At 44.0% G+C, this 26,025-nt stretch overlaps 1 protein-coding gene across 1 annotated transcript in view; it reads left to right on the top strand.

The window, feature by feature from the left end:
- LOC141498691 (ribosomal RNA processing protein 1 homolog B-like) overlaps positions 1–24,008 on the top strand; it is a 29,559-nt gene extending 5,551 nt beyond the window's left edge. Inside the window, 6 exon segments of the mRNA XM_074201851.1 lie at positions 19,457–19,497; positions 19,499–19,635; positions 22,755–23,102; positions 23,443–23,623; positions 23,625–23,871; positions 23,873–24,008. Coding sequence (XP_074057952.1) covers positions 19,457–19,497; positions 19,499–19,635; positions 22,755–23,102; positions 23,443–23,623; positions 23,625–23,871; positions 23,873–23,983 — 1,065 coding nt within the window. The 3' untranslated portion in view covers positions 23,984–24,008.
- The last annotated feature ends 2,017 nt before the right edge of the window (positions 24,009–26,025 follow it).

Genomic DNA, 26,025 nt, shown 5'->3' with positions numbered 1-26,025 from the left:
CTTACGTTTTAAGGGAGAGTTCATCCCATTCACATTCAAAGTTATGATTACTAATTCTATATTGCCCTCCATGCTATCTTCCCTCTGTTTGTATTTTCCCCCCTTTCCTGCCTTTATCCCAATTCCCCAGTATTTTGTTTCTGAATACCAGCCCCTTCAATGTGTTTGCCTTATATTATCCCCTCCACTTCTTTCCCCTTTCCCTTTTTCCCTTTCCCCTTCCCTTCCTGTTGTTAGTTCCCCCTTTTCCCCACTCCCCCTCCCTTTCTCCATCCCTCCTCCCCTTTTCCCCTTTTAATACTTGAATGGTTAAATGTTTTTTAAGTTAAGTAATTATGTGTAAGTTGGTTTTATGCCATGTCTGATGAGAAGATTCAGATGTTTCTTATCTCCTCCCTTCTTCCCCTCTATTACCGTAGGTATTTTGTACCTCTTACTGTAATGAGATTTACCCCATTCAATCCCCTCCCTTCTCCAATCTCCTTAATGTCCCCTTTTTTAAGGAGGTAGTTTTTTTACATCATTCTACCTGAGTCATAGAAAATTCTGAATATCTGTCAGTTCTAGCTAAGTACATTTTATATAACAGAGTTAAAATTCTTGAAAGTTATTAGCGTTTTTCACCCAAGTGGGGTTAAAGTCAGTTACATCCCATTGGATAGCAGTCTCATGGATAGGTCATGAATGTCCATCACTTCTAGCTAGGTATATTCTCTCTGTTACAGTTACAATTCTCAAGATTTATGAGAATCTTTTCCCCCATTCTGGGATATATCCAGTTTCAACTTATTGGATAGCAGCATTTTACTTTTACAAAAAACTTTTTTATTTGTTTACCTTTTCATGTGTCTCTGGAACCTCCTGTTTAATGTCCAAATTTTCTATTTTGCTCTGATCTTTTCATCAGGAATTTTTGGAATTCTTCCATTTTGTTAAATGTCCATCTTTTTCCCTGGAAGAAAAGGCTCAGCTTTGCCGGATAGCGGATTCTTGACTGCATTCCAAGCTCCCTTTCTCTTCGAAATATGTCATTCTAGGCCCTTTGATCCCTTAATGCTGATGCAGCCAGTTTCTGTGTAATGCTTACTGTGGCTCATTGATATTTAAATTGTTTCTTTCTGGCTGCTTGTAGGATTGTGTCTTTTATCTGATAATTCAGAAAAATTGAGCTTCAAAGAAATTCCCATGAATAGATCAAGAAACTGAGGCTCACATGAAGTCCATTTACAACATGGAGAACATGAGGCTCACAGAAGGTCCATTTTAAATATCAAGAAACTGAGGCACAGATAAAGTTCGTTTAGAAGATCAAGAAACTGAGGCTCAGAGAAAGTCCTTTTACAACAAGGATTATCTGAAGCTTGCCAGAAGTCCATTTAAAAGATAGAGAAATTGAGGTTCAAAGAAATTGCATTTCAAAGATCTAGAAACTGAGGCTCATAGGAAGACCATTTACAACAAGGAGAATATGAGGCTCACAGGAAGTCCATTTAAATGATGGAGAATTTGAGATTTAAAGAAATTCCATTTCAAGGACCAAGAAACTGATTCTCATAGGAAGTCCATATGCAACTAGCAGAATCTGAGTCTCACAGCTAGTGCACTTACAACAAAATTGTAAAACTCAAAATAAATAATCTCTTTAATAAAAAAATAGAAAAATAGAAAAATTCAGCTTCCTCAATGCCTCTTTTCTTGGGGAAATCAGCTCCCCCACCCCTACCTCAGTTCCTCCCATTGGGCCCTTTCCCTCTCCAAGTTCTCTTCAAGCTTCTCACCATCTTAGCCCACCCTGCTAAACAAAGACACCCCACACAATCTCCACCACAGTCTTCCTGCTGGTTAAAGTCACCTCCGCAATCCTTTATCAGACATTCTGGTGAGGACATTCAGCTTCCCCAATGCCTCCTCAGGGCCCTCCTGCTGAGTAAATTTAGTGCCACCCATCCCTCAGGTCCTGCTGAGCAAAGCTAATCTCCCAAACCTTCATTGGGTGTCCTTGCAAGGCAGAGTTAGCCCCTCCAACTTTTCCTTAAGTCTCTTTGTGGTGAATGTTAGCCCCCCCCCCCAAGCTCTCATCAGACATTCTCTGCTCCAAGTTCTCTTCAAGCTTCCCACCATCATAGGCCAACCTGTTGGGAAAAAGCCACCCCCCAACCCTCGCTACAGTCCTCCTTCTGGATAAAGTCACCTCCCCAAGCCTTCATCAGACATTCTGTGGGGAAAATTCAGCCCCCCTCAATCACTTCTCAAGCCTATCTTCTGGGTGATATAAGCCACAAGCCTTCCTGAGACGCTGTTGGTAGGCAAAGTTAGCCCCTCCAGCCTCTCCTGAAGCCTTGATGTTCAGTGGATTCAGTGCAGGTCCCAGAGGACTGAAACTTGAATTTAAAGGAGGCCGTGCAAGACATTTACTAGCTGTGTGATCCTGGTCAAGTCACTTAACTTTAGTTTCCCTCAGGTTTATAAATAAGCATCAGTAATAAGAGCTATAACAAGCCTAAAATTATCCCCCACCACCCAATCAGGCCACCCTCCTTGGCAAAATCACCTCCACTCCTCCTTCAGGTCCACCTACTGACCTCCATTTGGGTCACTGCCTACTTTAGTCACTGTCATCATAGTGAATGATCTTCCATCTTTGTCCTTTGAGAAGGATGGCTAATAAATGCTTGCAGGAGCTGGAAATGTTGAATGGAAATACTGGTATTAAGAATGAAGGCCAGGGGTGGCTAGGTGGCGCAGTGGATAAAGCTCTGGCCCTGGAGTCAGGAGTACCTGGGTTCAAATCCGGTGTCAGACACTTAATAATTACCTAGCTGTGTGGCCTTGGGTAAGCCACTTAACCCCATTTGCCTTGCAAAAACCTAAAAGAAAGAATGAAGCCCAGATGGATAAGTTACTCAGATTTTAAACATGAAATATGATTTTTCCCCTGATAATTGAGATAGGATAATATCATTGGGGGGGGGGGGTAGAGTTCAAGGGAAACCCTAACCAAACTGATGTACCTTATAGATTATTCCTTTAATTCGTTGCCACCAATACCAAAAACCTTGACAAACAGTAATAACATGTTTTATTGGTATTATTACTAAAGCAGACAACTAATGCACATTGTGGTTTTGATTTTTTCATCATGCCTTTGCACAAATATAGAATAGTCAGAGACTAGGTGAAGAACTACACTTAGGAATCCAAGTATGAAGTGGTGCACAAATTCAAGCAAAGACTGTAAATTTAACCCAAAGGCATGGCAACATTCAGTATGACCTTGAAATGTGTATGGGTGTCATGTCCCAGCTTGGTTGTTGATCTGTCTGTTTCTCAAGGGGAGTGGCACTGCTGGTGTTCATTCACTTTTTATACCCAGATACACCTCTCTAAAACCCCTGAAACTCCACCCTACCCCCAGTCCCAATTGATGAATTAAACTAAATGACATTTTAATGGATGTTCCTTTTCCCTGGTGTTCTGGGAAGCCTCTCTGTAAGGGGAACTGGTTATTCTCTCAGTGGATGGCTTGGTCTTTTTCGAACAAAATCTCTTATTTCCCTCACTATTAGTAACAGGGAAAGTAAGAAAACTGTAGAGACTGTCATGAACACCCAGAAATAGTAATAAGGACCCATCCATCCTAGTTGGTTGTGGATCAGAGATATTAAATATTGGTGTACTGCGGTGCCCGTGCTGATGGTTCTATTCACAATGCTTGCAACAACAGCCAGGGCCTCTTTACGTCCTTGCATTTGTTCGTGGATACTGGCCTGATTGTAAATGGCTGACACCATTACCTCTCTTGGATTACCAATTAAAAGCCCTGTGACTAACATTAGCATTGCACTGAAGACTTTGTTTCTAGGTCCGTGGTTATATCCAATTAGTGACGCCATGATCATTAGTGTACACATGGTTAGTACAAATGTTTTCTGACCTAGATTTTAGAGGTAGCCTTGAAAGGTGCCAGTTAGAATTCGTTGAAGATTATACCAAACAGAATCCTTGCAGAGAGGAACGTCCCCAGATCCGTAACTGGTGTTTAGATAAAAAGGGAGCCACAGGAACAATAAATTCTTTGCCTACTTATGGGACACAAAGAGGAGAGGATGAAAAATGTCCATTAAGCTAGTAGCACCAAAAAAAAGTGTTGGTGGAGGATACATGTAATCTTTATCCCCACCTAAATCATGAAAGTCACAGTAGTCAAGCAATTCTATTTCTCCATTCCCATTCTCAAGAAAGTCATTTAGTTCGATCACAGCATCTTCTTCAGGGAATTCTATATGATGATTTTCATGTGCTTATTCTCGTTCTTGGACATCATTCATATTGTTCTGGTCTCTGAGAACACGGTCTTTTGGTGACAACCAAAGGGTGAAGAGGATGATTAACCCTGCAGTAAATTCCATGGCAGCTGTTACCCAGAAGGTATATTTATAGTTGTACTGTATTAGTAGAGGGGCTATACGTGCTCCCAAGAGGTTGCCTAAAGAGGCACTCCAGAGGCCAAAAATAAAGCCATCACCAATTATGTCAAAACCAGTCTCTACAACGGCCACAAGGCATGGCCATCCACTGGCTTCAAGCAAGCCGTTGAGTGGCCACATAAAAAAGTAAAATTGTTTATTGAAAAACAAGGGCAATTTGGTTAGGGTATCAAAGCAGATGTTCATTATGGCTGAGAAACACATACCAAGATCCATGGCCCATCTTAGACTGATCCATTGTCCAATTATTGCAATGATGTAAAGTCCCAATGTATATAGTAAAGGAAGAAAGCATTGCCTATTGTACCCCAAACTAGGATGGCTTGCTTGGTATTTAGATAAATAGACGTACCATTGGGGAATGTCACGTTGATTTCTTCATACCTGTAAATGTTCATTTTCACATTAATGAAGGTCTTCCAGGAACTATGATACAAGGTGCAGCTGGTAAACATGAGGAAGTATACCATGAAGTGGATGTGAACACATTTGGGAAATATCTCTGGCCAAGCCATGGTCTTGAGGTCAGGTAGAGACCAGGTGGAGTCATATCTGCATGTAGGAAGTAGGGAGGAAAAGGGATTCTGAGAGGGATCTAGAGCAAAAGAGGAAGGAACTGTGTTCTAGTGCTTATGAATAGGGATTGACCACTGGCTACACTGTGCCTCCAACAAATCAGACTTCACCTAGCAGCCTGGAATTCCGTGAGCTGTCTCCTAGCAATGAGGGTCCCACCTCAGAACAGGCCCAACCAATGGCCCAGAGCCCTGGTGCAGGGACCAGAGGCCTGAAAATTAGAAATAAAAGTGGGCCTTACTTGACATTTACTAGCTGTGTGATCCTGGTCAAGTCACTTAACAATAGTCTCCCTCAGTTTATTAAGTAGGGTCACGAATGAATAAATAAAATCTTTTTTAAAAAAGGAATGGGAGAATAAAGGAGAGTCCAGTCTGCCCCTCTAGCATCCTCTCCTCAGGGTCCCCTCCCCTTGGGCTCTCTTCCCCTCTCCTGTCTCCTTCCCCCACCCCGACTCTCAGTGTCCCTTCCCCCTCAACTGTCTTCTCTTCTCCTGTCCCCCTTACCCTCCCCTACCCTGCATCCTTTCCCTTCTCTACCCTGTAGTCCACTGTTCTCTCTACCTCAGTTCCCCCGTCTTCTTTTCCCCTCAATCCTCTCCCCATTTTCTCCTTAGTTTTGTCCCCCCACTAGTTCTTCCCATTGCTTCCTCTCCTTGGACCTGCCCCCCCCCAAGCTCCCTCCTCTCCCACCCACTCTCATGCCTCACAGTCCCCCAAGCTCCTTTCCTCCTAGTACAGTTGCTTCAGAGTCCCTTCCTCCCAGGTGGGTTCCTGGGGTCCCCTGCCCTCAGTCTGCTCCTCTCAAGCCCCCCAACTCTGACAGCCCACAGTCACCATCATGGACTAACAGACTTTTCCCTTGGTGCCTCCTCCCTAGGGCCAACCTGAGGAAGGGGGAGGGGTCCCCTTCACTCCACCCACCCCCTCCCCCTCATCTACTGAGGGCCAGCCAGGTGCAGCTACATGGCAACCAATCCCACCTCAGCATCCCTGCCTGGAAGCTGGCCTAGAGTATGCGCAGGCCAGGAGGAACCCAGGTTTACCATGGGTGAAGGCTAGGAGGTGTTCTCCGGCCACAGAGTGTGACACAATGCACCCGAGTTGGGACTGGGGTGCCTAGGCTGTCTGGAGACCTGGGTTCAAGGCAGGGCCTGCTGCACTCTCAGGGATGTGATTTGGAGAAGAGCCGGGCTCCTAGTTCCAAGTTCTCTTCAAGCTTCCCACCATCATAGGCCATGCTGCTGGGCAAAGCCCCCCCCAACCATTGTTACAGTCCTATTGCTGGATAAAGTCACCTCCCCAAGCCTTCATTAGACATTCTTTTGGGAAAATTCAGACCCCCTCAATCCCTTCTTCAGGCAGCCTTTCTTGACAAAGCTATCCCCTTAGACCCCCGTTGCTACACAGAGTTAGCCCCTCCAACCTCTTCTCAAACTTTGATGTTATGGTGGATTCAGTGCAGCACCCAGAGTCGTGAAAACTTGAATTTAAAGCAGGCCTTACTAGACATTTACTAGCTGTGGGATCCTCGTCAAGTCACTTAACTTTAGTCTCCCTCAGGTTTATTAAGTAAGGTCACTAAAAAGAGCTATAATAAGCCTAAAATTAGCCCCACCACCACCTCAGGCCACCCTCCTGTGCACAATCACCCCCACACCTCCTTCAGGTCCTCCTACTGGGGAAAGTTAGACCCTCCAACCTCTCCTCAAGCCAATTGTTGGATAAAATTAGTGCCCCCAACACCATTTCAGACCGTCCTGCTGGGCAAATTCCCCCTCCTGAGCCTTCCTCTGCTCATCCTGTTATGCTCTCCTGAGATCTTCTACTGGATGAAGTCACCACCCCATCCCTCCTCAGACATCCTGTTGGAGAAATTGACCCTCCCCAATGTTTCCTCAAGCCCCGCTGCTTAGAGAAGTTGGTGCCACCCATCCCTCGTGTCCTGCTCAGCAAAGCTAACAACCCCAAGCCTTCCTCAGCTGTCCTTATGAGGCAGAGGTAGACCCTCCAACTTTTCCTTAAGTCTCTTTTTGGTGAATGTTAGGCCGCCCCAAGACCTCATCAGATATTCTCCTGAAAAAAATCAGACCCCCACACGTATCTCAGGTCCTCCTCCTTGGCTCCTAGCTGCTCCAAGTTCTCTTCAAGCTTCCCACCAGCATAGGCCACCCTGCTGGGCAAAAGCCCCATGCCCCAACCCTTGCTACAGTCCTCCTGCTGGATAAAGTCACCTCCCCAAGCCTTCAACAGACATTCTGCATGGGAGATTCAGCTCCCCTCAAACCCTTCTCAGGCCTACCTTCTGGTCAAAGTTAGCCCCAAGCCCTCCTGAGACCCCCTTGCTAGGCAAAGTTAGCCCCTTCAACCTCTCCTGAAACCTTGAAGTTCAGTGGATTCAGTGAAGCACACAGAGGCCTGAAATTTGAATTTAAAGTGGGCCTTACTAAACATTCATTAACTGTGTGGTCCTGGACAAGTCACTTAACTTTAGTTTCCCTCAGGTTTATAAAGATTTGTCAGGAATAAGAGCTATAATAAGCCTAAAATCAGCACCCCACCACTTCAGGCCACCCTCCTGGGAACAATCACACCTACCCCTTTCTCAGGTCCCCTCCTACTGGGCAAAATTAGCCCCTTCAAACTCTCAAGCCTTGATTTTGTGGTGGACACAGTGCAGGGCCCAGAGGACTGAAAACTTCAATTTAAGGGAAGCCTTACTAGACATTTACTAGTGGTGTGATCCTGGTCAAGTCACTTAACTTTAGTCTCCCTCAGGTTTATTAAGAAACTAATAAGAGCTATAATAAGCATATAATTAGCCCCCACCACCACTTCAAGCCACCCTCCTGGGCACAATCACCCTCACCCTTCCCTCAGGTCCCCTCCTACTGGGCAAAGTTAGCCCCTCCAACCTCTCCTCAATGTTGTGGTAGGTGCAGTGCAGGGCCCAGAGGACTGAAAACTTGAATTAAAAGGGGACCTTACTAGACATTTACTAGCTGTGTGATCCTGGTCAAGTCACTTAAATTTAGTCTCCCTCAGTTTTTTCAGTAGGGTCACTAATGAATAAATAAAATCTTTTAAAAAAAAGGAATGGAAGAAACATGTAGAAGAGTATCAAGGGAGAATAAAAGAAAGTCCAGTCTACCCCTCTAGCATCCTCTCCTCAGGGTCCCCTCCCCTTGGTCTCTCTTCCCCTCTCCTGTCTCCTTCCCCCCGACTCTCAGTGTCCCTTCCCCCTCAACTGTCTTCTCTTCTCCTGTCCCCCCTTACTCTGCCCCACCCTGCATCCTTTCCCTTCTCTCCCCTGTAGTCCACTGTTCTCTCCACCTCAGTTCACCCCATCTTCTTTTGCCCCCCAGTCCTGCCCCCCTTTTCTCTTCTTAGTTTTGTCCCCCTACTAGTTCTTCCCACTGTTTTCTCTCCTTGGACCTGCCCCCCCAAGTTCCTTCCTCTCCCACCCCCTCCCATCCCTCACAGTCCCCCAAGCTCCTTTCCACCCAGTACAGTTGCTTCAGAGTCCCCTCCTCCCAGCTGGGTCCCTGGGGTCCCCCCCTAAGTCTGCTACTCTCAAGCCTCCCAACTCTAACAGCCCACAGTCACCATCATGGACTAACAGACTTTTCCCTTGGTGCCTCCTCCCTAGGGCCAACCTGAGGAAGGGGGAGGGGTCCCCTTCACTCCACCCACCCCCTCCCCTCTCATCTACCAAGGGCCAGCCAGGTGCAACTACACGGCAACCAATCCCACCTCAGCTTCCCTGCCTGGAAGCTGGCCTAGACTATGTGCAGGCTAGGAGGGACCAGGCTTTACCATGGGTGAAGGCTAGGAGGCACTCTCCGGACAGAGTGTGACACAATGCACCCGAGTTAGGACTGGGGTGCCTAGGCTATCTGGAGACCTGGGTTCAAGGCAGGGGCTGCTCCACCACTCTCGGATCTGTGAGTTGGAGGAGAGCTGGGACTCTCAGTGGAGGGAAGCCGGATTTTGGACTCAGTGGTTGTCTCTGTAGAATGGGATCAGACTGAAGAGCCTTCTGGCACTAACTTCCGAGATGGGAGAAGAGTCACTTTGCATCCTGGGGCCTCAATTTTCTACATCTCCTCTGTAAAATGTAAAGAACAATACCTCATTCCCTGACTCTCTTCTTGTTTAAAATAAAAATTGTATTGACAAAAAAAATTAAAATGGAATTTCTTTGAACCTCAATTTCTCCATCATCAAAATTGATTTCCTCTGAGCCTCAGATTCTCCTTGTTGTAAATGGAATTCCTGTGAGTCTCAGTTTCTTGAACTTAAAAAATGGACATTTAAACCTCAATTTCTTTTTTTTTATGTTTTTTGGAAGGCAAATGGGGTTAAGTGGCTTGCCCAAGGCCACACAGCTAGGTAATTGTTAAGTGTCTGAGACCAGATTTGAGGTAGCTTTTTCACTACAGCTTGAAGTCTTTTTATCCTATTCAGGACATAAACTGGGTTTCCATAGCCCCAGCTCCCATCCTGTGCCCAAGTAGTAGGCCCTTGATCCAGGTACCATCATTAATCACACATGAGTCTGAGGTCAGCTATCTCTTAAGTTTTATAGTCCTGAATACATGTACCCCGCTTCTGGACACGTCCAGACATTTGCTATTGCTCAGGCAAATATCCTGGCCAGTCACTTATAAACAATAGTCACCATGAACTGACTCAGTGACATTCCACTGATGGGTCTCTCCTCTGGATCAGAATCCTGTGCCACTGTGCACCTCTGACAAGGGACTGAGAATCTAAGCCAGACCCAGGGGTCCCCATGGCCAATTCTCTAAGTCCTGTGAACTATGGTAATTCCAACAGCCACATAAAAAGACTGGGCATTGACTTCTGCCAGCTAGACTCACCTCCCACTTTTTCTAAAAACCTGTTGTCTAAATCCAAGATAGGACTCATGTAGATATAATAATGCCAGCCAATGATTTCTCTCTTTCTCTCTCCATGGAGAATATTTTCACCCTGACTCCCCTACTCCTTTCCATAAGGAGAAGGGCATAAGTAGGGGTGTCATACTTACAGAGTCAAGGGGAAGTTACAGATAAACAATGTACACATAGGTGAGAGATAGTGAAGACTACTAGTCTAATGTCTCTCCTCTCTTCCCTTTTTACTTGGAGGCATCCAATGTCCTTCAGTACCTTCTGAAATTGTTTCAAGAAGTCCTCTCCAGCTCAGACTCCATGAGACCTTGTCTTCTGGTGGAGCAACTGCTTAACATCTTATTCAGATCAAAACACATGTTTCCATCACAAAACACGGAGTTTCTGGCACTTACTACAATTTACATGTTACTTGTTGCCATATTGACACATATAGGTCACTTTTAACACGCAAATTTCCTTTAGTGTTTTACTACATGAGCAAACTCACAAGCTTGAGTCAATGTGATCATTCTCATTGGGAGTTTCATCCATACACATATTCAACAGTCGTCTTTGTTCTACGAGTACCTAGCACCTTGCTTAAAATAAAACAGTTTTAACCATTGCTCTTATTACAACAAGAACACAAAATCCTTAACCAAAAATGAATTTTTCTAAATATTCCCAAATTTTCCTTTTCCTGGCATACTTATTTAACACACTCGTTTTCTGAAACTAGAATTTGAAACTGTAATTATCCTATGAACTTCCCATTCTTCTTACCTAAATATCCCCTCTAATACAAAAAGTAAGGAAATCTAATTCCTATCATTTTTTAGGGTTTTTTTGCAATGCAGATGGGGTTACGTGGCTTCTCCAAGGCCACACAGCTATGTAATTATTAAGTTTCTAAGACTGGATTTGAAGCCAGGTACTCCTGACTGCAAGGCCAGTGCTTTATCCACTATAGCACCTAGCTGCCATACCTAATTCTTAACTTACCATGTAGCTAATAGCAGGTATCAGAGCCAGACACCTAACCCATTTCTGGCTATTTGATCTATTGTCAGTGTCCAGGCAGAGGTCACATGGGTAAGTCAAATGTCTTAGGCCAGATTTATTCATCCTGGTGCGATATCATCCAAATGTCATTTTGCGGAAATCAAGTCAGAAGGGTCCAACCTCAGCCATATTGAGAAGCTGTCCATCCCTGTCACCTGATATCCTTTGCCCATTGGCTTCCTTGGCTCCAAGAACATTTACCCAGTAGCATTTCTTTCTGTTGACCATACTGTTATCTGACATAAGAGAAAATTAAAAGTCCTGTGATCTAAAATGGCTGTTTCATCTGGTTAGTACTTCCAGGGAATACCATTCACACTAAATTCAAATTATAATCTTAACGCAGTCCCAATTAATGAAATATCTGCGTAAAGGGTCTTTGCCTAAGACCTGGTATTCTAACTATGACTGGCCCTACAGGCCTCTCTCTTACCTCTTACTAGAGACATCCCGTTGTTTGAAATCATATCTACTCCATCTCTATATAAAGATCGTATATCAGATTCCCCTGGGCTAGAGAAATTTCCTTTTTTGTAAACCTCTCATAGAAAACATCCACATGGCAGAAGCTCATCCTGATCAGTTTAAAGTTCATTTACTATAGCAAACAGGCAAAATGAGTTGTGCTCCCCTACTTTCTCATTGTCACCCATATCATCCATGAATCCCCCCATCCCTTCTTTACGCTTCTCCTTTCCAATATAGCATAAAGACATCCCGACAAACCAACAAATAACCAATTTGGCCTCCCTTAGTCTTCTGGAACTTCTAATAAGAGCCACCACTTCTAGACATTTCAGGTTTTCACAATACTCTGCAAGTATTACATCACTTGATCCTCTCACAAGAAATTTGGGAGGTAGGGGTTATTATTATTATCATTTGGTCGTGGCGGTTGGAACAGACGCGGCACGACCAAGACCCCTGGCCAAATTTACGAGGGTGGCTCCAGCACAGCTGCTGGTGACCCATGGTGCCACTGGCAAAGATGCGAGACAAAAGGCTGGAGATAACTTCTAAATAGTCAAGTCATATTGGACTTGGAATATGATTCAAAACTCAATTTGGAGTTTCTTCATTTTCCAAGCAAGAATTACACATGGCAGTCATCTAAAAGTGTTGTCTTAGTTGATTCGTATAGAGCCCCATCCAGTAAAACACTTTTCAGTCTTCTCAATGAAAATGGTCAACACAGAACAAATTATGGTATGAAATAAAATAGAGGAAGGACTGTTGACCTGGGTTCAAATTCTAGAGCTGCCACTTAACTACTTATGCGACCTTGGGAAAGTCATCTAATCTGTCTAGGCCTCAGATTCCTTAGTTATAAAATGAAGAGGTTGGACTCCATGTCCTCTAAAATCCTTTCCAGGTCTGAATCTATGATACCATGACTTAACGGTCTTTAAGAACACACCCATTTTTCTGTCCTCCAGTCAGACCCCAAAGGAGGTTTTATTAAACATGTTTCTCAAACCCTGACAGTATTATTAGCAGCTTTCGAGTGAACATCTGAAGAGCTAAAGTAAGAATCCGTTGAAATTCCAACATGACATTTTGCTCTGATCACAGTATGTTACCTTCTTTATGAAAATAGAGTTCTTCACTGACCATCTGCTAGGACATACAAATTGGATTTTCCTTATATTTCATTATGGATGAGATCTGACAACAAGACATGTTTAGGGTCTTTTCATAAACACAACTCACACGTTGAAAAAAATCCAGTATTTGTCCCATTGATAGAAACCGTGGCGTCAGTTTCAAAGCACCACCTGCCACCAACAGTGGGTAACGGCTCCTCAAAAATACTCGAGAATTCAGTGATTAGCAACGTTAACTGAGTGTGTTTGCTAAAAAATAAAAACGACAGGTCAAACTTCAAAATGGAGATAAGATTCATAGAAGGGTGGTGATCGCTCAGAAACACCATAGAGTTCAACGTGCATGATTGTTCCGCCAGTTTTCTTTCACATGTCAGTTTATATGAAGTTGTTTTTCATTGCTGTTGTTTTTGCTAATTTCTCTCTTTTAATCAAACATAAAAGAGTAGTTGAATAGCGACTATTTTCGCTTTAAAAATTTATCTTTCGTTTAGCTGCAAAATTATTCAGGATAGACCATTGAGAAAGTCTCTTTTTGACAGCTTTTCGGGTTGTGAAATCATGTTGCTTTTTATTGTTGATTGTGAATAAAACGTTTAAGAATATCCACAGAATGACTTAGAAAGTGAATCACCCTTACCAGTTTTTCGTGTTGCAATGCAATCAGCACAATGTGATATTTGGAATTTGCGGTGTGGAGTTCAAATAAACGAGGTTTTCTCTGACAGAATGAGTGATTCTTGAATGCAGTGAATGTAAACTTGTCTCTCCCCTCCTTTTCATGTTTTCCTTTGCAGTGCCCAAATATTAGAGTGCAATGAAATCTTCATATGACTCCCCAAAGCGTTCTTTCAAAGCAGAGGCTATGGCAGGGCTTTCTTCTCTAGTCCCCAAAGCTCTTAATACAGTGTTGGACCCCTGGCAATTAATAAATGAAGCAGTTCCTCTTTGTTCCCAGTCAGCACATAGAATTTAATATGTATATTCATAAGACTTAGAGAAAGGACTTGAGAAATCATATGCTCTAAGATCCTCCTTTCATAGAGGAGGAAACTGAGGCAGGCCATATACCTAGTAAGTAGGAGAGGCAGAGTTCAAATCCAAGGTTTCTGACTTCACCTCCAAGGTTCTTTCTACTGTATAATGCTGCCTCCAATGCTGTAGCTTAGGATAAAAAGCATGTACAAGTCATGAGATATGTTTGGTCAGGGGAATTATTTTTATCACCTGTAGAACAAAGCACATTGCCTATTTCTAAGATCAGCCTTGCCCTCCTCCTTGTCCATCTATTATCCATGTACACTGGACTTGTAGGGCACACTTGTACCTTTCAAGGAGCACAACACCCAAAGCTAGGGTGTGACAATGTCGTCTAAATACAAATGTCAATTTTGTTTGCTTGCAGTACATATGAATTGCCCTATTGTATCAACAGTCACAGCATGGTGGCAAAGTCCCGGAGGGGCAAGATTCCCATGCATAACTGTTAAGGCACAAAGGTCCGGAGTTGGGAGGGGGCACTCCTGTTGGCGCCTCTCACTCCCATCCCCTAACAAACTCTTTGCCCCTAACAAACATTACATGAGGCACATCCTGAATTGAGGGTCACTCCCTTGATGGACAAGCACAGAGGTATGCTTCTCCAAAAATTCCTTTTTGGGCCCGATTCCTAACTGGGACTCAAACTTGCATAACCCACAGGCTTAGAGAATCTAATAAACACACAATGTTGATCTAATTTTGTTTGCTCTTTGTTAAGATCAAATTCTGAAGGTCAACCCATGTTTGCCTAATTCCATTTGTTCCTTCTTAGAACAAACTCAATGTTGGACATTAGCACATGTTAACTTAATTCTTTATTGTGGCCAAATTCATAAAGGTCAACAGGTTAAGTAATGAAGTGTAATGCAGTTTGCCTCAAGATTCTGCTTTGCTCGCTTGGATGATATGGCATTTAGGCAGCCAGGTCTAGGGGCTGGATAAAGTTGTTTCTCTTTTGTCTGAGGGAGGGGAACCAGAGTAGAAAGGATACTGCTAATACTATGGATCAATAATCTTGCTAAGCAACAAAAGTACAAGAGTTCTCAGAGAGGTTTTAGCCATATTGACAATATAAGTAAATACCAGTGTTTGCACAATTACCAGATTGACTTTTTAAACCAGGAACTCCAAGTAAAATGATCATTCATTCATTCAAAAAGAAACTTAGTATAGCATCTCTGTGCCAGACGCTGGGCTGGCTATAGATGTCTTTAGTCAGACTGGTCAGTTTAATTGGGAAAGAAGTCATTTGCATTGTGTAATCACTGGGTACCTTACATGACCAAATCAATTCAACTTAAAAGTGTCTGAGACTGGATTTGAACTCAGGTCCTCCTGACTCTAGGGCCATTTTCTCCCCCAAGTTCTGTAGTACAGTTCACAGACTTGTTTGAAGGAACCAATGAAATAGAAAAATCATCTTCCATCTCATGAGTTTTCTGTTACCTATATCAACTGAAGGTTATGAAAGTTGCCTGTGATGGTGGTAAGAAACAAGAAGGGACCTGAGGGAGCATCTATTCCAGCTTTCTGGTCCTTTTTGGTGTCAGGGGAAATGCAACCAAGTCTATGGATAGAGTCCTTCTCAGGATCATAGTCGGTGAAAATAAAGATGTGATTTTTTTTCCAAGCTTGGGAGACACTCCTGAAATCTGTCCACAGACTAATTAGGGGTCCTTGGACCCCAGGTTATGACCACTGACCTATGAGGACCTAAGTTCAAATCGGGCCTCAGACACTTGATACTTACTAACTGTATGCTCTCGGGCAAGTTGCTTAGCCCCATTGTCTCACCAAAAAAAAAAAAAAATGAACCTCTCATCTAGTCTAATCCGTCCTCAAACAAGACTTCTCTGTACCATGTACCCAACAAGCAGTCATCCAGCGTCTTTGTGAAAACTCCAAAAGCATCCCATTACACTTTGGAATAATTATAATTGTTGGGAAGTTTTGGTAAGCTCCAAATGTCAATTAGACTCTGCAGCTGCCACCCATTGCTCCTAATTCTGTTCCCTGGGGTCAAAGAAACAAGGCTCAACTCTCTTTGCCATGGTAACCCTTAAAATACTCAAACATCGCTGTGCATCTCCCCCAACTCATCTCCTCTAAATGAGCCAGATTCCTTCAAAGTGCTTTCTTGCCAGTCTTCTAACCATCCTGGTGACTTTTTAAGGATGTGTGCCACCCTCTGTGGGCCCCCGCTTACTCAATCCTGGACACTAAATCAATCCATTCCAGGATTGTATTAGCTTTTGGGATTGCCATATCCCATTGCTGACAATGCAGAGCTTAACGGTCCATGAGCATTCCCAGATTCTCCCCTTTGTGTGTGTGTGTGGGGGGGGGGGGCAGGCAACAGGTTTAAGGGATAGAACCATTAAGTCCACATTGGCTGACTAGTTTTCCCTATGTGAGGATGCACATTGAATTCAACAAAAATTTCTGAAGTGCTTCCCTTCAAGGAAACCTAATTCCAGTGAAAGAAAAATCATGCAGATAATCAAATACAAATATGGCGGAGTTGATCTTTCACCAGTCCTCCAGCCTAGATGTCCCAGATTGTAACCAAAGGAATTAAAAGGATAAGAACACACACCGATTTGGAAATCTAACACAAAGTATAAATGGAAAATGATTTCAGAGAGGAGGCACTGTCAATAGAAGGGACGGAAGTGGAGGCGACTAGGAAAGGTCTCCTACAGATGGTAGGGTTTGAACTGAGTCTTGAAAGGATTTGGGAAATTCAGGAGGCCAGAGCAAAAAAAGTTCAGAAGAAGGGAAGTCTGAGGCAGAAGCATGGTGAATATGGATCAAGCCAGTTCTCAATGATTAAGTGTTCAGTGTAAGCGCAGATGCTAGAAATCAGATATATATGCTTGATGTATTATTTTGTAGATTGTGATAGACAATATATGCATTTAGTTATTAACTATTACAGTTATTGTATATTCATCATAGTTAATATATAGAATAAACTGTTAAAATATGTTGAAGGTACATTCCCTCTCCCAGACCTGGTTGTTAACCACTTATTCAGAGACCTCTGGTTTGAGGGAATGATAATGAGTTCTGTTTTGGACATACTGAGTGAGAGATGTCTATGGCACATCCAGTTTGAGGCATCAGTGAGGCAGTTGGTTTTTCAGGACTGGAGAGAAATAGGGCCGTAGATCTCAGAATTATTTGATTAGAGATTATAACTGGATCCATGGGAACTCTAAGATCACCAAGCAAGGCTGTAGAGAGGAAAAAGAAAAATATCCAGGACAGCACCCCAGGGGACTACCTCTGTTAGTGGGAGCGACCAGCTTAAAGATCTATCAAAGCAGATTGAAAGGTATGATCAGATAGGAGGACAACCTGGAGAGAGCAAAAAGGACTACAGTGTCAGAGGTTACAGAGAGATCAAAAAGATGAAGACCAAGAAAACACCATTAAATTTGATCCTTATGAGCCCATTCGTATATCATTTCTTTTTTGCTCATTCCTCAATGAACAACCACTTCTGTTTTCAGTTTCTTGTTTGCACAAAAAGTGTTGCCTTCAATATTTCAGCAACTATATGACCATTTTTTCCTGATTTTCATTTCCCAGTAGTGGTATTGCTGCGTCAAAGGGTATGCACATTTTTGTTACCCTTTGGGCATAGTTCCAAATAGCTCTCCAGAAGGGCTGGATGAGTTCACAGCTCCACCAACAGTGCAATAGTGTCCCAGATTTCCCACATCCCTTCCAACCATGATCATTAACCTTCCTGGCCATACTGGCCAATCTGAGAGGTGTGAGGTGGTACCTCAGAGAAGCTTTAATTTGCCTTTCTGTAATAATTAATGATTCAGAGTATTTTTTCATTTCCTGAATGTATATGTTCATTCCCTAATTGTGAGGAGGTTCTGCCCCATTAAGATGACACAGAACTCAGTCTAGTATTCTTACTTTGCAATCCTTCAGATATTAGAACACAGAGTATTACCTTACTACCATCACCTCTCCTTCAAGCTAAACATTTTTAGTTTCTTCAACTGCTGGATTCCACGCCTCTCATCATTCTTGTTATTCCCTGTAAACTTTCCCCCCTTCCAAACTTTGCTATTACAGTAGAGGTCATCCCCAGCTGCTCACACTGCCAAGCTTTTCATTTCAATCTTTGAAACATCACAGGTGTGTGTGTGTGTGTGTGTGTGTGTGTGTGTGTGTGTTCCCTTCTCTACTCAGCTGTGTGCTGAGTTGAAATCTTCATCATTTCTTGTGAAGACTGCTATAATATAAAGTCTTTTGGTTGGTTTTTAACGGTCTTCCCAACCTGTCATCTTCTTCCCTTTCCAGACTTCTGACAGCTCACTCCCTGGCTATAATCCTGCTGTATTATATTGACTGCCTTGCAGTTCCTCCAACATCTCATTTCCCACCTGGTTGCACTACTTGGGAATTTCCCAACTTTTCTACCAAGCTCCTGGCGGGAGGGGTGCCTCTCCCTGCCCTTTCCAGTGTTGTCTTCCTCATTAAACTGGAAGCTTCTGTTCTGGGAGGAATTTTCTTCTTTTTCTCCTTTCTATGCAAGGTGCCAGCCATAGTGTGAACTCGATAAATGTCTATTCACTATGTAGACAAATAGACTATAATAGACTGCATCTATCAGAAATGCTGGCCCCCACTCCCTCGTTGGCCCCACCTACCCACCCCAATCCCTTCCCTCGGAGACTAACTTTCATTCCCTCTGTATGTACTGTGTGTGCCCCTTGTAATGTACCTGCTGTCTGACTCCCTGGAAAGCAGGGACTGGCTTTAATTTTGTTTGTTTGCTTTTGGCCTTTTCTTGTATCCCTAACACTTAGGGCAGGAAGCAGTTAATAAAACCTCGATGACTGACTAACTTCTGACTTGTCATATCACTCAGCTAGTTCAGATTGGGTATGGCTTATGCTGACAAGATCAAAGTGTTAGGCACATAGAGTGTGAGGCCTGGAGTCAGCAAGGCCGAACATCCGTCAAACAAGTTTACTAGCTGTGTGACCTTTCACAAGTCATTTCACTTGTGTTTGCCTCAGTTTCCTCAACTATAAAATAGGAATCCTAAAAGCACCCACCTCAAATAAGATCATATTTCTAAAGTATTAACACCGTGCCTGATCCATGATAGCCATTATAGAAACAGAAGCTACTAAAGCATGTGGCATCTATCTTCCCCAAGTCCTTTTTTTGGTTTGTTTGTTTCTTTTAGGTTTTTGCAAGGCAATGGGGTTACGTGGCTTGCCCAAGGCCACACAGCTAGACAATTATTTGAACCCAGGCACTCCTGACTCCAGGGCCGGTGTTCTATCCACTGTATCACCTAGCTGCCCCTCCCCAAGTCCTTTTCACACAAACTGCTTACTAGGAGACCCGACTGAAGTTCAGCTCAAAGTTTCCATTACTTTCTTGACCTTAGAGTGGTTATCCTAAAAACAAACAGACAAAAAAAGGTTGGGGTGGGGGATTTCAGGAAGTCAGAAAAAAGACTTTTAAGGTATCTTCCAGCTCTAAAACTTTAACAATGCTCAACATGCAAGAATAAACTTGTGGCGGCGGCTAGGTGGCGCAGTGGATAGAGCACTGGCCCTGGAGTCAGGAGTACCTGGGTTCAAATCCGGTCTCAGACACTTAACAAATACCTAGCTGTGTGGCCTTGGGCAAGCCACTGAACCCCATTTGCCTTGACTACCTTGTAACATGGTTTCTTGAATGTCCTCCGAGCAGGATGCTCCACTAGGCCAACGAGAAGCTGATTTGGGACTGACTGGGCTGCGAAGAAGCTGCGCCAGTACATTAGCGTGAAAACTCAGAGTGACACGTGGTTTCAGTCAAGAAGAGCTATTAAAAATATGGAAAGGACTTTTTTATTGCATGTGGATGCAAGATGAATCTCTCCTACAGGAGGAATTAGCTGATACCATTTCCCAACTCATCCATGTTATGAACAACTTGGGAGGCTCAGAACTACCTGCACAGAGAATGATCACTTCACTTTTTTTCTTTTAAATGTTTTTTTTTCCTCAATAAAATATACTTGTTTACAAGTAAACAAAATACCCCTCCCCCCATGAATATAGATAGACTTGCTTGGGCGAGAAAGTAAAGGGGAGAGAAAAACATTGAAATAAAAAAAAAATTATAGTAATAATTGTAGGTATGGCCAGGTGGCGCAATGAACGAAGCAGCACCAGCCCTGGAGGCACGAGCACCCGAGTCCACATCCATCCTCGTAAACCCAACAATCACCCAGCCATGTGACACGCAAGCCACCCGATCCCCACTGCCCTGCAAAAACCAAAAAGAAGAAAGAAAAAAAAAAGACCCAAAATAAAATAAAATAGTAATAATAGTAGGGGTGGCCGGGTGGCAGACAGAGCATTGGCCCTTGAGCCAGGAGCACCTGGGTCCGAATCCGGCCCCAGACACCCACAAAGATCATTCCGCTATGTGGCCCCAGGCAGGCCACCCAGCCCCACTTGCCCTGCACCCTCCCCCAAATAATAATAACAAAAAATGTGCTTCAGTCTTTGTTCCAATACCATCAACTCTGTCGTGACTGGATCTCATTCTTTATGATAAGTCCATCACAAAAGTTACTTCCATATTTTTCCACCGTTGCCATTGCTGATCGCAACTCCCTCCTTTCTTTTTTCTGCACTACCATGTACTATACTTTCTCTCTCCTTTCCCTCTGACTCTGCTGTAGGGTCGCTGAGTGGCGCAGCAGACAGATCCCTGGTCCTGGGGCCAAGAGGCCCTGAGCCCCCATACCACCCCTTAGGCCCAGAATCCACCTGGCCCTGTGGTCCTGGACAGGCCTTCCAATCCCAGCCCCTTGCAAGAAGTAAAAAAGAAAAAGTGTTATATCTGACCACTGCCCCCCCATGGTCCATCCTCTCCTCCTTTATTCACATCCCCACCCCTTCCCCCTGCTCCCCCCCCTCCTTCTTACTCCAGATGCCTATACCCCATTGAGTATATTTGCTGTTTCCTCTCCTAGCCATCTCTGATGAGAGCAAAGGTTCCCTCATTCCCCCTTGCCTCCCCCCTTCCATATCATTGCAATAGCTCATTGTAATAAAAAAAAAAAATCTTATTATGTGAAACATCTTGGGACTATTCCCCCTCTCCTTTTTCTTTCTCCCTTTCCATTTCCCATTTTTTCCTATTGACTCATTAAGTCCCTCATATTTCCCCCCTCTCCTCCAATCTCCATGCTTCACCTGAGTCCTGTTTCTGAAGATCAAACCTTCTGTACAGCTCTGGCCATTCCCAAAGGAACCTCTGAAATTCCCCTGGTTCATTGAAAGTCCACCTTTTTCGCTGGAAGAGGACATTCAGCGTTGCTGGGTAGTTCATTCTTGGTTGCATTCCAAGCTCTTTTGCCTTCCGGTATATTGTATTCCAAGCCCTTCGAGCTTCCAATGTAGTTGCTGCTAAGTCCTGTGTGATCCTGACTGCAGCTCCACGATATATGAACTGTGTCCTTCTGGCTGCTTGTAATATTTTCTCTGGAACTTGGCTATAATATTCCTAGGGGTTGTTTTTTTGGGATCTCTTTCTCGGGGGGATCGGTGGATTCTCTCCATTTCTATTTTGCCCTCTGCTTCTAGAATATCAGGGCAATTTTCCTGCAGTAATTCTTTGAAAATGATGTCAAGGCTCTTTTCCTGATCATGACTTTCAGGTATTCCAATAATTTTCAAATTACCTTTCCTAAGTCTGTTTTCCATATCAGTTGTTTTTTTTTTTTTCCCCCAATGAGATATTTCACATTTTCTTGGTTTTGAAGTATTGATTCCTTATTTCTGGTAAATTCTTCAATCACCCTGAATTCTTTCTTTGTCTGAAGGATTTATTCTCCTCAGAGAGTTTTCTTATCTCTTTTTCCAGCTGGCCAATTTTGCTTTTTAAAGCATTCTTCTCCTCAATAACTTTTTCAACTGTTTTGTGCATTTGACCTAAGCTGGCTTTTAGCATGCTATTTTCTTCAGCATTTTTTTGGATTTCCTTGACTAAGCTGCTGATTTCATTTTCATGTTTTTCCTGCATCTCTCTCCTTTCTTTTCCCAGTTTTTCTTCCAACTCCCTTCATTTGATTTTCAGAGTCTTTTTTGAGCTCTGTCATAGCCTGAGCCCAATTTCTGTTTTTCTTGGGAGTCTTTAGATGCAGGAGCTTGTGCTTCCTCATCTTCAGACTGAGTATTTTGATCCTTCTTGGGCTCATTTGCAAAATATTTCTCAATGGTCTTCCTCTTATTTCTTTGCTTGTTCATTTTCCCAGCCTAAGCCCCTAAGCCTGTTTTTGGGGGTGCTTCCTGAGCTTTTGGGACACCCCCACAAGGGTCTCAGTGTGTGAGGCTCTGTCCTCCCTCCTGGTCTGTGAATGAGCATAAGCGCCCCCCTCTGCCACGGGGCCGAGGTGGGGGGGGGCAGACTGGGATCAGGATGTGAATGTGGTCAGAGCCCCAGAGTCCTGTTCCGGAGGCAGAGGACAGAGCTCTGCAGTCTCTCTCTTTTCACTCCCCTCCCTCAGCTCAATGGGCTCATGCCCTGGGGGCTCCTGCTTCTGTTTCCTGGATTTGGGCTGCAGAAAGACCAAGCTGCTCTGTGTGCCCTGAGGGCTGGGCTCCAGGTGCTCGCTCTGGCAGAGGTCCCCTTCTGTTCCCCCTCTTTGTGCCGGTGCTCCTCGGGGTGCAGCTCAGGAGACTCCCCCGCTGCTCTGAGCCTCAGCTCCCAGCGCCCTGGGGCTGCCTCCTGGAGGCTGAAGTTCTTTGGCTCTGGCGGGCCGTCCCTCCGTCCCGGGGAGCAGAGCCTTTCTGCTCTTTTCCAGGTTACCTTGAGTAGGAGAACTGCCTCACTGGGTCCCTCTGTGGGTTCTGTCTCTCTAAAGTTTAGAGTCTTTAGTTTATGAGTTTTTATCAGAGAGCTCCTTAGACTCGATCCCTTCATGTCGCCATCTTGGCTCCGTCCCCTCACTTCACTTTCAAGTAGAAAAAAGCAGCTCTGAGTTGAGTACCAATTGAATTTTGAGAAGATACATGCCAAGCACAGTTCCTGGCACATGCTTTGTGCTAAAACACCTATTCATCCAGACCTTTTGGAAAACCACGAATCGGGAATGGAAAGGAATAGATCAGCAACATCTAGACAAATATTATATGCTAATTCGTTTGGTCCTGAGACAGTCCTTTGAAGTACTGAAGAGAAATGGCTGGGATGAAAGCCGGATCAAGCTTTTTCTGGATGTCTTGATGAAGGAAATTCTGCACCCTGAGAGTAATTCTCCTAATGGATTGAAATTTCATTTCCTTGACATCTACCTAGATGAACTAGCAAAAGTGGGAGCAAAAGAGCTTGTGGCAGATCAAAATCTCAAGTTTATTGATCCATTGTACAAGATTGCAGCTAAAACTAAGGACCATAGCTGTTGGGGGCGGGGGGAAGAGGCTTGGCGGTCGCTTAGAGGGGGAAACATAATCACCTTATAAGGGAATGTTACAGAACTCGGCCCCTCATTGAGTAAGAGTTCATGGGAGGGAGGACAGAGGGGATAAAAGGGTCTGCTGAGAGGTGGGGAGGGAGCGGGAATGTGATCACAGAAGAATAAAGACTCATGACCCACCTCAGGCGCTCTGTCTGGTTCTTCCCCCATCAAAGAGTGGGGGCCGGAGGTACCCCGAAGACTCACCATGCGTTGGACTGGTGAGTAAGAGGACGGACTAGCATTAAGAAGCCGGCGTTGTAAATAAAAACCCGGCACATAGCTTGGTACAAACGATAGCTAGAGGAATCTTTGAAGTCATTGGAGATCAATCCCCATTTGCCCCTGAAGATTTAATGGAGGAACAGAAAACTAATGGTGACAGTGAACTGTCTGAGGAGGAAGAATCTGATGAGTTGACTTCTAAAAACGGCGTCATTAAAAAGAAATCGGCAATAGGTCCAACAGAAAGAGAGGGATGGAATGTTGAAGAGGAAAGGGACCTCTGAAGACACAAGTCCACTTCTTCAGTTTGACTATACAGCTGTTGCTGACCGACTCCTAGAAGTGACCAGCAGAAAAAACACACCACCCTTCAATAGGAGACGTCTCTCTAAACTAGTCAAAAAATTTCAAGATTTATCTGAAGGAATTTTCCCTCAAATCAGTTTACCTGAAGACATTTCTACAGATGGAGATGACCACACCCTTCCTTAATCGGGAAAGGCGTAAGAAAACAAGAAATAAACTTACAGAGAAAGTCAAGTTGGAAAAAGAAAAAGGGCAAGGCAAGCCACAGAAATCTAACACATCTGAGTAAGATGGTGAATGCAACCTTCAAAAGAGAAAACTCAGGCTCGGCTGATGCCCTCAACTGACCTGAACGAAATGGGAACAGTAAGACAGAGCCATCTAAGAAATTGCCAGATGACGGCACCAAAAGAACTTTATTTGTAAGGATAGAAGAGGGAGGAGGTGAGATAGAGGTTTCATTTTCCTCCCAGTTCAAAGAACTAAAAGCAATGAGATATTATTTCAGCCATCTCTTCCTCTCCTCAGCCTCTTTTATAGATGAGACCCAGAGGGTCTGGAGTGACTTACTCAGAGTTATACAACCATTGAAAGAACCAGGACTAGATTGAAGGCATCCTCCCTCCTAGACCAGGGTTCTTTTGCAACTTTGCCCTATCTCCCCAGTGGGATCCCTTGTAACTGTAAATATACAGTAGGAAGAGTAGTGGGAGAGGTCATTTTTGCCTTCACTGCTAATCTATCAATAATCCCTGTATTGGGTACTGCCTCAGCACAACTGAGAGGAAAAATATTTATTTATAAAACTCAAGGAATCAAAAGCAGTCAGGCACTCTCTGGTTATCCTGCTTTACGGACACCTTGCACACAGGTGGGGCTAGATTCACGCTCATTGGCACAATATGTTTCAAACGCCCTGGCATTTCACGGCAACAACAAAGATCACAAACCAAAAAAAATGAAAAATTAGGAGAAAATGTGAAATAGCTCATTCATTGGAAAACAGACTCAATTGGAATACCTGAAAGTCATGATCAGGAAAAGAGCCTGGGCAGGAGAGAAACCACCGATCCCCCCCCGAGAAAGAGATCCCAAAAAACCAACCCCCAGGAATATCATAGCCAAGTTCCAGAAATCCCAAGTCAAAGAGAAAATATTACAAGCAGCGAGAAGGACACAGTTCGAATATCGTGGAGCTGCAGTCAGGATATCACACAGGACTTAGAATATAATATACCAGAAGGCAAAAGAGCTTAGAATGCAGCCAAGAATCAACTACCCAGCAAGGCTGAATGTCCTCTTCCAGGGAAAAAGATGGACTTGCAGGACTCAGGTGAAGGAGAGGGGGAAAATATGAGGGACTGCATGTATTCAGGCATAGAAAAATGACACTGGCAATACTCATATGGACTTTCTCAGTTAATAGAGCAGGTAGAGGGAGCTTTTATAATTGAAGCACAGGAGAAAGCTGAATTCAAAGGTGAAATATGGAGTAAAAATGTAGTCAATAGACAAAAGGGAAATGTAAGGGGTGAAAAAAAAGGAGAGGGAGAATAGGCCAAGATATTTGATAAAATAAGATTTTTCTTTATTACAATGAACTATTGCAATGATATGGAAGGGGGGAAGGCAAGGGGAAACGAGGGAATCTTCGCTCTCATCAGAGGAGGCTACGAGAGGAAACTGCATATATATTCAGTGGGGTATAAGGCATCTGGAGTAAGAAGGGGGAAGGGACACTGATGTGAGTGATGGAGCAGAGGATGGGGCACGGGGGGGGGGGCAGTGGTCAGATATAACACATTTTCTTTTTTACTTCTTGCAAGGGGCTGGGATTACAGGTGGATGCTGGACCTAATGGGTGGTATGAGGTCCCAGGGCCATGGATCTGTCTGCTGTGCCACTCAGCTACGCTACAGCATAGTGGAGAAATACGAAAGCAGGGAGTTGTGATCAGCAATGGCAACAGTCGAAAAATGTGTAAAGAATGTGACCCACTCGTGCCAGATTTGTTGGTGTTGGAACAAAGACTCAAGCACATTTTGTATAATTATTATTTTGGGGGCGGTACAGGGCAAATGGAGCTGGGTGGTCCACCTGGGGCCACATAGGTGGGTGATCGTTGGGTGTCTGAGGCCCGATTTGGACCCAGGTGCTACTGGCTCAAGGGCCAATGCTCTGTCTCTGCCACCTAGCCACCCCTGCTATTATTACTATTTTATTTTATTTTGGGGGTTTTTGCAGGTCAGTGGGGTTCGGGCGCCTTGCATGTCACACGGCTTGCTGATTGTTGGGGGTACGAGGCCTGATGTCGGCTTGGGTGCTCAAGAC

This window comes from Macrotis lagotis, chromosome X (genome assembly GCF_037893015.1).
Source record: "Macrotis lagotis isolate mMagLag1 chromosome X, bilby.v1.9.chrom.fasta, whole genome shotgun sequence".
Lineage (NCBI taxonomy): Eukaryota > Metazoa > Chordata > Mammalia > Peramelemorphia > Peramelidae > Macrotis > Macrotis lagotis.
This window is presented reverse-complemented; position numbering and strand designations above follow the sequence as displayed.